We start from the raw sequence: 12,087 nt of genomic DNA on the forward strand, positions 1-12,087 counted from the left end.
CGGCGCCCCGCCCCTCGGACTCGCCGCGTACGGCCTGCGGATCCGCGGAGGCGGATATGACCTCACCAGGCGCGCTGTCCGGGCCAGCCAGGTGGTCAGCCCTTCCCCGAGGCCGGGCCGGCGGCGGACGGGGTGGGCGAGCTGCTCCCGAGCCCTGGGCTCCCCCGCACTGACCCTCCTGCCTCGTCTGCCCTGTGTGGTTGGTCAGCTTGCTGCTGGCGTTGTTGTGATTCGGCAGGTGATGCCGCTTCGCCTACGGTGGGAGGGTTAGCCATTTAAAACAAGTGGATTCGTTTAAAAACATGAATGTTAGTACAGGAGGGTCTGAAGTGGGGGAACCCTGAACGGTGGATTGCTCCATGCAAATCATGGCTGGGAAGTCAGTGATGACTGAGGGTGTGACGGGGATGGTGCCCTAGGGACACTCTAATAATGAAGATGTCGCAGGTAGTGAATGGAGGCTCCTGGTTTTTCTTATGCCCCTTACAACGTAAGAGAGTGAAGAAGAGCGGGAATTCGGTGACTAGTCTTCATTTTAGTTGCAGTACACTTATTTGCACAAAGTCGTTTTTCTTGAGCCTTACATCTGATTCCTGAAACTTTTAAGTGTTATTTTATTCCTTTTAATAAATCAGTGTTATAGGGAAGGTACCCTATAGTTTCACAGTTCCCCACATGCTTGCACTTAATTTTATAGATAAAAGGAAATCATAACAATCATCAGCTACAGGTTACCTTCAAATAGTAACGTTTAGATTTATAGCTGTAGCTTAAAGATGTAGTAAAGTGCATTATTTTATTACTTGGAATGTAGATTTGGAATCTTTAGATTGACTTTTATCCTGACCTTGTCCTTTGTATATTATCAGTGATCAATATAATTTCTATATATAAAAGGCTAATATGCAAAGTGTCCTCTCAGGAGTTCAATCGCTCGCTATGATGTGCACTGACCACCAGGGGGTGGTGCGAAGGAAGGCCCTGGGCAGCTGGCAGCGGGATTGCTGGCCAGGCCTAGGGACCCAACCTGTGCACGAATTTCATGCAGCGGGCCTTTAGTGTAGTAATAAAGACAATGTAAAATGTGTTAAAGCTTTATAAACATTGTCACACTCACTGCCCTTTAAAATGTATGTAGATTCAGGTTTTAAAAATTATAATTGTGTATGTCAGTTGTACTGATTCAATTTTCCTCCCACTGAAAGGATGACTGCTTGGTCCTTCCTGTTTCCGGTAGTAGAGGTGGCCGATGTAGTCCACTCTCAGAGCTTCCTACTCTAAAAAAAACACGTCAACTTGATATTGGTTTCAGACACTGAATTTTTTTTTTTTTAATGTTAGGGTTGTTTTTTTTTCTTCTCTCCAAGAGCTAGGCCTATGTTTTTCAGTTTTGCAAAACCACAGTACTGTCATCCACCTATGAAAATTAATAAAAATTCCATAATGTCAGTATTCAGTCTGGGTTCAGATTTCCCCTGTCCCTTAAATGTCTTTTTATAATTAACTTGTTTGGGTCAAAAATCCCATGGAGATCCACATGTTGCATTTGATTGATACACCTTTTAAAGCTTTTAAATCTAGCTGTTCCCTTGCCTCCCCTTCCCCTTAACATTCTAGATTTAGCTAATTACATCTGCATTAACATGTACATCTGTTTCCTTTATTGTCATTAAACTAGTAGATCTAGAATTGTACTGTCCACTATAGTACTCACCAGCCAGCTGTGGCTATTTAAATGAATTAAAATGAAATAAAACCAAAATTTCAGTTCCCTGGTCACATTAGCCACATTTCAAGGACCTGTAGTCACAGGTGCCTTGTGGCTACTGTTTGGTGTAGATAGAAAATATTTCCATGATTGCAGAAATATCTGTTTAACAGCACTGATCTAGAAGCTTGATCAGATTCAACCTTGATTTTTTTTTTTTTTTTTTTGGTTGGGGCAGGAAGGGGGGGGCACAAGGGAGGAAGCTAGAGGAGGGGGCAAGGCAATGTTCTATGGTGCAGTGCAGTTCCTGTTGCATTAATTATTAGAGAGGCACACAACGAATTGTCCCTCTTTGTGATGTTAACATTGAGCAGCATAGTGGGTTCAAGTGTTGTCAGCCCCATCCATTCATCATGAAATTCCCTGTGAGCCTTTCCCTTAAAAGGGAAGTCTTCTCATGGATTTAGATTGCCTACATCCATGATTACATTAGGAGTTTAATGTGGTGATTTTATAATTCTGTCATTCCTTCAGTATTTATTAGCTGGAAATCTTTCATGAAGAACTTTCTCCCACCAGCTATTTGACTACCATCAGTTGTTTGAAACACAACTTGTACAGGAGAGGCAAGAAAAATGCTTAATTCTTTCCCTCTATTTTCAGACTACAGTAATGAGTTGGTGGCCTAACAACCTCCAAAGGTAACCATGAGGGTTTTTGCCTTTTAAAAAAAATCATCATGAACTTAATTGACTTGAATATATTTAAACTGTTTTAACCTATTGCAGTCATTTTTTATTTTTTGTTTGCTCAAATTGTCCTGTCTTTTGGCCAGTGGTGGGCCCTTTAAGTTGGCTCCTGTAGACTTTGATGTGACTCGTGGTCTCTGATAATTTCCTCATTTTCTGGTAAAACATGTTCCTGGCCCATTTATATATTTCTGGCCACCAAGAAGCCTGGTTCCTTTGAGTGGGCGATGGTATTGAGAGACCACAGTCTGGGTGCTAGAGGTACTCTTGCGAGGTTGGTCATTAGTTCTAGGTTTACAGGGGCCAGAGTTAGGAAATACATTTTTTAAAGAGATATATACAGAATTCACACTGATATTTCCAATTTAATTTTAAAGGTTTTTTTCTATATTTGATTTTATATTTGTATCTTTTCCTCTTTTGCTAAAAATATTGGTACCTAATGTCATTAACATAATTACTTTTTTCTTATCCTATATTTTATATATAACTGTTTCAAATTAACATCACCGATTTTATTATCAACAATATGATTCCTGAATAGTGTTCAGGATTTCTTTGCACTTCTTTTTTATCCTTACTATATATTCCATTTTTTGGATATATACAGTACAATTATTGCATTTTGAAAACATGAAACAATTTGGTATATTGTTAGGCTGTCAACCTGATATCTAGTTGGTAAGTTGGTTTATTTCATTTTGTTTTCAGTTTTTCAATCTTGCTTTTTTCCCATTTGGATTTGTTTTATTATATGTAAAACATTAACATAGTTTCTATAAAACAAGTACCTGTAAAACAAAGTACATCCCTCTTTTCTCCACCTGACTCCCTTTCTCATAGGTATCATATTTACTAGTTTTGGGTTTATCTTTTCCTAAAAACAAATGCATCACACACACACTCCCTTCTAACATAAAAGGTGGTTTTCACATACACTCTTTTTATCTTGCCTTTTTTTTTAAACCTAATAATATATGCCTTGTAGAGCTCTCCACAGAAGTATGTAGAGATTGTTACCCCTTTTTACAGCTTCATAGTATTTTATTGGTGGATGAATATTCAAATAGTTCCCTGTTGATAGGCATTTGTGTTTTTTCTGACTATTCCACGTAGTTGTGTAATGTATATTCTTGTGCATATATGACTTCGTATTTTTGCCAATGTGTCTTTGGGATAGTTTCCTAGGAGTGGCATTTTTTGATCAAAGGGTAATAAATGCATGTATATCGGTTTTAGGTATTGCCAAAATCTCTATAGTAGTTGTAGCACTTTATATTCCTACATGCAATGTACATGGGTGCTTATCTTCCCATACCTCATGAGTGTGTATTGTCAAACTTTTACTTTTTGGTTACTATAATACAAAAGAAATGCTAATTCAATGTAGTTTAAATTTGGTGAGCAAGGTCAAGCATCTTTTCATATATTTAAGGTCATTTGTCTTCTGCCCATTTTTCTATATATTTCCCCCCCCCCCCATTTTAGGTTCTCTGTATATTTGAATAATTAAGCCTTTATGATAAAACTTTCAAATGCTGTTGTCATTTGTCTTTTAACTTTGCTTATGGCATTTTCCCAAGTAAAAATGTATTTTTTAAACACTATATTTTTATTGATTTCAGAGAAGAAGGGGGAGGGAGCGATAGAAACATCAGTGATGAGAGAGAATCATTGATTGGCTGCCTCCTGCACCCCGCTTACTGAGGATTGAGCCTGCAATCCAGGCATGTGCCCTTGACCAGAATTGAACCTGGGACCCTTTAGTCCACAGGCTGACACTATCCACTGAGCCAAACCGGCCAGGGCAAAATGTATTTTTATTTACTCAGATTTCTCAGTCTTTCCTCTTATTCTTTCTGGATTTTAAGTCACAGTGTAAACAGTGTTTTACAGTTTTATTTTGGAAAATTTCTTTGATACTTTATCTGCTGATCCCCCCCCTGCTCCCCCCCCCCCCCCAAATCCCCACCTTAAGTTTAATAAGTAAGGACCTTTCTGGGCAGTGGTAAATTATAAATTATATTGATTTTTTTTGGAGCTGCCATAATATATCTGACAGAGCCATCCATCTTTATAATCATAGTAACACCAAGGCAGTTAGGGACAGAGCATTATATCCATCTTTAAATGAGAGTTGATGGGTAGACATGTTTCTTTTATTAGTACACATTTATTTGTAATTCCACCCAGAGTTTTTTTCTTCCTGTGTCCCATTTTGTAAATAATTTTATCTTGGCCCTATACTCTAGATATATTTCCTGATCTGTAAAATGAAGAGGTTAAATTGGAGGTCTCAGATCCTTTCTAGCTCTTAAATTCCCAGAAATATGTTAATGAATTTCAAGGACTTGCCCATTAACAGTTATCCTATTTGGATTATTTCCCTTTAAGATTAAAAGTGAAAGCCTGCTTCCCAGACTTGGTGAAAACGCTTGTATTTCCTTTAATCATGCTACTCCAGATTTCACTGATTTAAAACAGCTTTGATTTCAAAGGATAGTTTTAATTAATAACTTTTGTTTGTTGATGTCTTGCTATAAATGTAGAAATGACTAAGATTGCCGTGCAATAATTGTAGAGCTATACAGTTTCCATTGAACCACATTAGCATTTTATGTTAGTGGCCAGGAGTGGCAGATTACCAAACAGTAATTACTTAAATTTGTATTTAATATTATGAACAAAAAATAGTTAACTTTACATAATTATCACATGGCACAGACAAAGTAGAAAGCAAAGTGACATAGTGCCTAGAGTTGAATGAGTGCCAGATTGGTCAGGAAAGGAAGTAGTGATATAGCTATGAGAAACTGAAATGAGAAAAGTCCTCAGAAAATCTAAATCCTTGCTGTTTACCTGATCCTAAGGAATGAGAATAGATGGTGTTGACAGCTACTCAAGCAGATTGGTGAGGGTATTGTTAAAGAAACACATAATAAGTTAGTAAGATTATTTTACACGGAGAATGCTGCCCCCACCTTTAAAAAGAAGGATCTCTTTGTCCTAGACCCATGGTTGGCAAACTGCGGCTCGCGAGCTACATGCAGCTTTTTGGCCCCTTGAGTGTGGCTCTTCCTAAGCCTTAGGAGTACCCTAATTAAGATAATAACAATGTACCTACCTATATAGTTTAAGTTTAAAAAATTTGGCTCTCAAATTTCAATCATTGTACTGTTGATATTTGGCTCTGTTGACTAATGAGTTTGCCGACCACTGTCTTAGACCATTATTTTGAATTCTGAAATAGCACTTTTCCTCCTCAAGTGGACTATTTTAACTATTGTGCTACTGCCACCTGGTGGCCATGATAGTGATGTCATACTTAGTTTATATTTTTTCCTGTATTCAGACTTTTTGATTTGGTATGATTTTGTTTATTGCCAAGACGACTTTATTGAACCAAAAGAAGATATGAAGGTATTTTAAGATCTGGAATACTGTAAAATACATAATACATTGGCTGAGACTCAGCAGTCACACTGCCTATGTTTGAATCCTAGGACTATAATTTGTAGTTTACCAGTCAAGTTATTTAACCCTCGAGGTCTCAGTTTCATCAGAGTAATAGTATCTGTCTTTTATGAGTGTTGTGAAGAATTAGATAATATATACAAGGCAAAACAATTGAGTACGTACGTGTTGACTTTTTGCTATTATAAATATTGCTAATTATAAAGTAATGTCACCCAGAAAATATATCAATGTATTATATATTACTAAATGTGTATTATTAATATATATTACTAAATATATTAATGTTTAAGAATAACATGACCTAACTAAATGTAATTTTACTAATGATAATTTTGAGTAATAGCACTCTCCTACATATTTAATAAATACCCATGTCTAGTTATCAGGAGGAAGCTAGTTACCCGGAACATTTAACTGGCTACTAGAATCCCATGGAAAAGCTGGAAGAAACCTTGGAGATTATAGCTCAGAGTCCTCATTTTACAGATGCAAAAACTGAAGTCCAGGGACACAGCTAGATAGTTGCAGAGCAGGGTTGCATCCTGGGTCTTCATCTGCATGGAACTGGGTGAAGCCTGCCCTGCCTCTCAGTTCCCTAGAGTGGGAATCTGGGCTGGTGGTAATTGACCATATCATGGTTTGAAAGAAAGTAGAGTAGAACATGAAAACCTTTCTCTCTAGGTTTTTATTTTGTCTAATGAAGGACAAACCAACTAGAAAAAATCCTCTCTGTCGTATTTATGTATGAATAGTTTAACACTCCTGATAGAACTTTAGAAGTAGATGCAAATAACACAGTGGCTGTATTTTCCACTTTTCTCATTCTCCTCTGTGCTTTCAGGAGAATTCCTCTGACTCTACATTTTCATTCTGGGGAAAGAACATTTTTGGTCATTTTTTTTCTTTCCATACAGGACTATTAATTCCTTGAAAAGGGCCATATCTTTCATCACTATATATCTAGTGGTTAATGCACCATTGAATTCTTTGTTGAATGAAAGAATCCTTAGAGAAATAGAATTTTTAAACAGGGCATTAGGACAAAGAGGCAAAACCTCCACACCACAATATTTCGGAATTAACTAAAGCAGCGGTTCTCAACCTATGGGTCGCGACCCCTTTGGCGGTCGAACAACCCTTTCACAGGTGTCGCCTAAGACCATCCTGCATATCAGATATTTACATTACGATTCATAACAGTAGCAACATTACAGTTAAGTTATGAAGTAGCAACGAAAATAATTTTATGTTTGGGTCACAACATGAGGAACTGTATTTATTTATTTATTTATTTATTTTTTTTTTTTACTTGTCTGCACAGCGTTTATTGTTTTATTTTATTTATTTATTTTTAAATATATTTTATTGAGTTTTTACAGAGAGGAAGGGAGAGAGATAGAGAGTTAGAAACATCGATGAGAGAGAAACATCGATCAGCTGCCTCCTGCACATCTCCTACTGGGGATGTGCCCGCAACCCAGGTACATGCCCTTGACCGGAATCGAACCTGGGACCCTTCAGTCCTCAGGCTGACGCTCTATCCACTGAGCCAAACCGGTTTCGGCAAGGAACTGTATTTAAAGGGCCAGAAGGTTGAGAACCAATGAACTAAAAGATTAACTCAGGACTGAGTCTTTGAAGGTTTAAGAAAAAAGCATTATTTCAGGAGTGAGAAGTGATTTGACATGACTAATATTTTGAAGATTTGTGATAGTAGGGAAAAACCTACAAGAAGTATTACTAATCATGGGCACTTCTGAAATTAAGGGCGGTCTTTCCTCTCTCCTCATCTTTCTTTATGGTATCTTTCTCTTTCTATGACAGTCTCTTCTGTTTCCCTTCCCTTCTTTCTCTACCCGGCCCTTCTCTAGTTCTCCAGCTATGACCACTTTGCATAGGGGGATGGGTAAAAGGGAGGGGAACTGACGTAATTCAGCCCAAAGCATCTAGCACATGCCCTGTTGAAATGCTACACTAAGCTCTGGAGCTGCAGGGATGAATAACATTGGCTTTCTGTCCTGGCGGGATGGACCGTAAGGAAAAGGATGTATTCCACTGTGAAGAACCTGTTAAGGACTAGGAAGGATGAAGTGTGGAGGAGGGCGGCTTTCAGGGAAGGGAGGGTCTTCTAGGGAGCGGCCAGGGTTTGTCCTCCTGAGGTTGAGGAGGCTATCCTGTGATGGACCAGGGAGTTCAAGCTCAGGGCATTGAACCTGTTTATAATATCTCAAAAAACAACACCCCCCTAAGCTACACCTTTTCTCTTGCCGTGTGTGACCCCTAATTTCTTATGCATGGGGGTTTATGTCAGTGTCCCTCTGCTTCCAGCACCCCACCTCCACCTCTGGCCCACCCTTACGTTAGGAAGTAGGCATACAACAATGAGGCATTTGATTTCAGGCATGCAGGGAGAGTGTCAACAGCAGTTAGATCCCTTTAAATCATTTTGTTTTAGTCTGAATGTATTTTGTCCTAATATTTTTGGAAGTTACATGCCCCTACAATCATCGTAAGAAGCACTGCATTTTCTCATTGCTGTTTGTATGCGTTCATTCACATTCTTGTCAGTTGGAATGTTAGAACTTAAAAAATGAATTTTCTCCTGACTGATATTTTTCCTTTTCCAGTTGCCAAAACAAAGGGGATTTGGCGATGGAGGCTTTGTTGGAAGGAATACAAAATAGGGGGCGTGATGGGTAAGTTTGCTTTTGACCTTAAGCGTCTCACTGAATTTAAGCAGCGTATTTGAGTGCTGCCTCTGACCATTTTGTGCTTTGGATACAGAAGCAAAAGCGTTGAACCAAAGCTAAGCTGATTTGTGTTGTTTGTGAAGAGCGTCTCTCTGGGTTGATTTGTGTTGTTTGTGAAGAGCGTCTCTCTGGGTTGTTGGCCTCATCTCAGCCGTGTGAAGCTGGACACTTGCCTTCATCCCTCTTTACATTTTCTACTCTTAAAAAGCAAAAGTAGAAGTACAGAGGTTTTGTGACACTAAGAGCAATGTTTTTAAAAAAGTATTTAAGCCTTAGTAGTTGTGGCTCTCTCTGACCACTCTTGGAAGCCTTTTTATATCCCTTACATCTGTGTCCACTTCTGTCTCCAAATCTGAAATATCTGTCGTCTCCTGAAACTTTGCAGGACATCAGTAAGTTTACGATAATCAGATAGGTTGCAGCAGGTTTCTAATAAGGTGGGAAAAATAATTGAAATAAGTCTGACTCAAGGACGAATTTCTTGAAACAGCTTTTAAAATTGTATTATCATTTTCCCAATAGCCCAGTTGCTTCCAAAGCTTTTTATTTTGACTAGCAGAGACTGTGACATAAGCTGGCCGGGATTCTTCCTGAAAGCTCCCCTCAAATATTACAGAAGTGCTAGTTGTTGGTTGTCAAAGTCCAACTTACAAGCCAGACTCAAAACATCAATTTTGTGTTTGACCCCAAAACTTAGGCTTTAAGTTGGCTGTTAGAGGAAGATAAAATATTTTGTGGGATAAATCATCACCTTAATATGAACATTAAAAGGAAAAGCTCAGAAGTCCTGTTCTTTGCTTCTGATAATTTATTTATTGGCATTGTTTCCCCCCAGGTAGGTTTATATCTGCTATATTTTTGCATCTGAAAGATGAAAAGCCACTCTGACATGTCTGTGTTAAGGGTCTGTTCTTACTTATAGGGGATTTTTGACATCCTGTGAAGCAGAACTGCAGGAGCTCATGAAACAGATTGACATAATGGTGGCTCATAAAAAGTCTGAATGGGAAGGGCAGACACATGCTTTAGAAACGTGCTTGGACATCCGTGAGCAGGAACTTAAGTCTCTTAGGAGTCAGTTGGATATGAAACACAAAGAGGTAAAGCAGTTGATTTATTCCTCTTTTTGATATTTTGACATTAAAGATATTTCTTAAATATTTGTTGAAGAAAGCATTTTTGTGTCTTTAGTTTCTATGTTGTTTTGTAATTCTAGTGGTTTCTTTTAGAAGAAAAATTCATTGTGAAAATGCCCCAAAATATTAATATTTATGTCAATGGTCTTGTTACTTTGGTCACATATAATAAATAAATATATAACTTCTTTATGAAAATGTGAATTGTGTCACATGATCTTTGTATAACCTCCATCCTATATGTCTGTATTAAAATTCACTGAATTTAGTGAACATTGTTTATGGTCTCACTGTATGCCTAGCTTGAAAAAGTAAGCCCAGAATTCAATAATTTTCCTCTTTTGATTAGATCTAAAACAAAATTCAGAAAACCCTTTTTTTAAAAAAAATATATTTTATTGATTTTTTACAGAGAGGAAGGGAGAGGGATAGAGAGCCAGAAACATCAATGAGAAACATTGATCAGCTGCCTCCTGCACGCCCCCCACTGGGGATGTGCCCACAACCAAGGGACATGCCCTCGACCGGAATCGAACCTGGGACCCTTGAGTCCGCAGGCTGACGCTCTATCCACTGAGCCAAACCGGTTCTGGCAGAAAACCCTTTTTTAAAAAAATTATATTTGCCCCTGTTCAAAATTAGGGGAAAAGAAAGAACAAAGGAAAATAAAAATTACTCGAAATCTCACCACCCACAGTTTTTGGTGATTTGGGGGAAAAGTTTAGTATTTGCTGTTAGCTGGTACAGTAAAAGTCCACTCACTATTGGAAGGGAAGCAGAAAGCATTTATATAAGTGCAAGAATTGCCTCTGAATTTCTGGCAAGGATGGCAATCTCAGAAGGATTAGAAGAGTTGTAGAGAAACACTGGTCCCAAGCCCCACTCTGTGTATATATATCTCCAAGTCATTTATTGTGGTATAAACCCATGAAAGAAATTCCTGTGTGTGTGATTATGAGAATATTTAGTCACTTTGAGGCTGTTTGAACTTAATTCTGTAGCTTAGTTTGGATGTCAAAGGCATTATTGCTATTTTTTAATACCGTAAAGAGAAATTATAGGTTCCATGTTAAGAATTTGAAGATTACAGGTTTGTCCTGGCACATAAAAGAAATTTAGAATTGTAGCTGTCTGGTCAATTTGCCGCTTCATTGAATGGGCTGCTGAAAGTAGATTAATTTTCTAGAACTAAAGTGCTTTTACCAAACACTAGTAATGGGAATCTGTTCCATAGTTTGTCTGTGAAATTGTGTTGAGCCCTAGCCAGTGGCTCAATTGGTTAGAGCGTTGTCACATACCCAGAAGGCTTCGGGTTGGACTCCTGGTCAGGGCACATACCTAGGTTGGAGATTTGATCCATGCAGGAGGCAACAGATAGATGTTTCTCTCATGTTGATGTTTCTCTCTCCCTCCTTCCCCCACCCCCCTCTCTCTCAAAAGAAAAAAAAAAATCAATAAACATAGCCTCAGGTGAGAATTAAAAATAAATTGTGTTGGTAATACCATGTTCATATTCTACTTTGAAGAGTAAATGACATAACAACTAGAAAATAGGGCTGCAGGTTTTTTTCATTTGTATTTGTTTGCCATCTTAGAAGCAGTTAGTCCTGTGGTATAAACCATTGCTGCTCAGGTGATGGGCCCATGATGAGATCAAAATCTTGCAGCAGAATGTCAACCAGTGCATTGCGTCCTTCACTTCATAGAAGGTTTTGCTATAGAGAAATGTCAGTTGCACTAAACGGTGTGTTTGGTGCCACAGTTGATTTACATTCTGCCTCAAGCTCCTGGTACCTGCTGTATTGCTGTTGTGACTAGCACCAGCCCGTCTGCAGGTCATTCATATGTGGAGGAGTACTAGTATAAACAGCCCGTTTTGTAAGTGGATGCTTTATGACTTCTGATTATACTGTTGGGACTGGGTTGGTTTTCACGGACATTCTGCTGCTGTTGCCTTCTCATGCCCCACAGAGCAGGTAGACTTCATGAAATGAGTAAGGAATTTGGAGTCCTGGCTCTGCCTCTTTTCAGCTGATTGGCCTTGAACAAGTAATTTAACTTCTCTGAGCCTGTTTCTTCATGTGTAAAATTAGGATGAAAACCCTAAGTCCCAGTGTTGTTGTGAAGATTGAGTTACTGTTTAAGAAAGCACTTTGAAAACTATAAATTGTATCTAGAATCAGTTATTTCAGCTCTTTTGTCACCCATGATGACCGTTTCAGACCTTGGCTCCCATTTCTCTACCTATGCCGTCCCTCACTCTCAGC

At 38.5% G+C, this 12,087-nt stretch overlaps 1 protein-coding gene across 19 annotated transcripts in view; it reads left to right on the plus strand.

The window, feature by feature from the left end:
- Positions 1 to 12,087, plus strand: part of CEP63 (centrosomal protein 63) — a 41,375-nt gene that overhangs the window by 733 nt on the left and 28,555 nt on the right. For 8 of the 19 annotated variants that reach the window (XM_006083716.3, XM_023749557.1, XM_023749550.1 and 5 more), the window contains exons 2-3: positions 8,562 to 8,630; positions 9,607 to 9,784. In XM_006083716.3, the coding sequence (XP_006083778.1) occupies positions 8,587 to 8,630; positions 9,607 to 9,784 (222 nt within the window). In that variant the 5' untranslated portion in view covers positions 8,562 to 8,586. Of the gene's footprint in view, positions 1 to 38; positions 92 to 220; positions 239 to 2,371; positions 2,410 to 8,559; positions 8,631 to 8,795; positions 9,077 to 9,269; positions 9,520 to 9,605; positions 9,785 to 11,677; positions 11,699 to 12,087 lie in introns of those variants that run through there. The other 11 variants (XM_014450874.2, XM_023749551.1, XM_006083718.3 and 8 more) reach the window with 11 other exon arrangements.

The sequence above is a fragment of the Myotis lucifugus genome, unplaced genomic scaffold, assembly GCF_000147115.1.
Source record: "Myotis lucifugus unplaced genomic scaffold, Myoluc2.0 scaffold_8, whole genome shotgun sequence".
NCBI classification, from domain to species: domain Eukaryota; kingdom Metazoa; phylum Chordata; class Mammalia; order Chiroptera; family Vespertilionidae; genus Myotis; species Myotis lucifugus.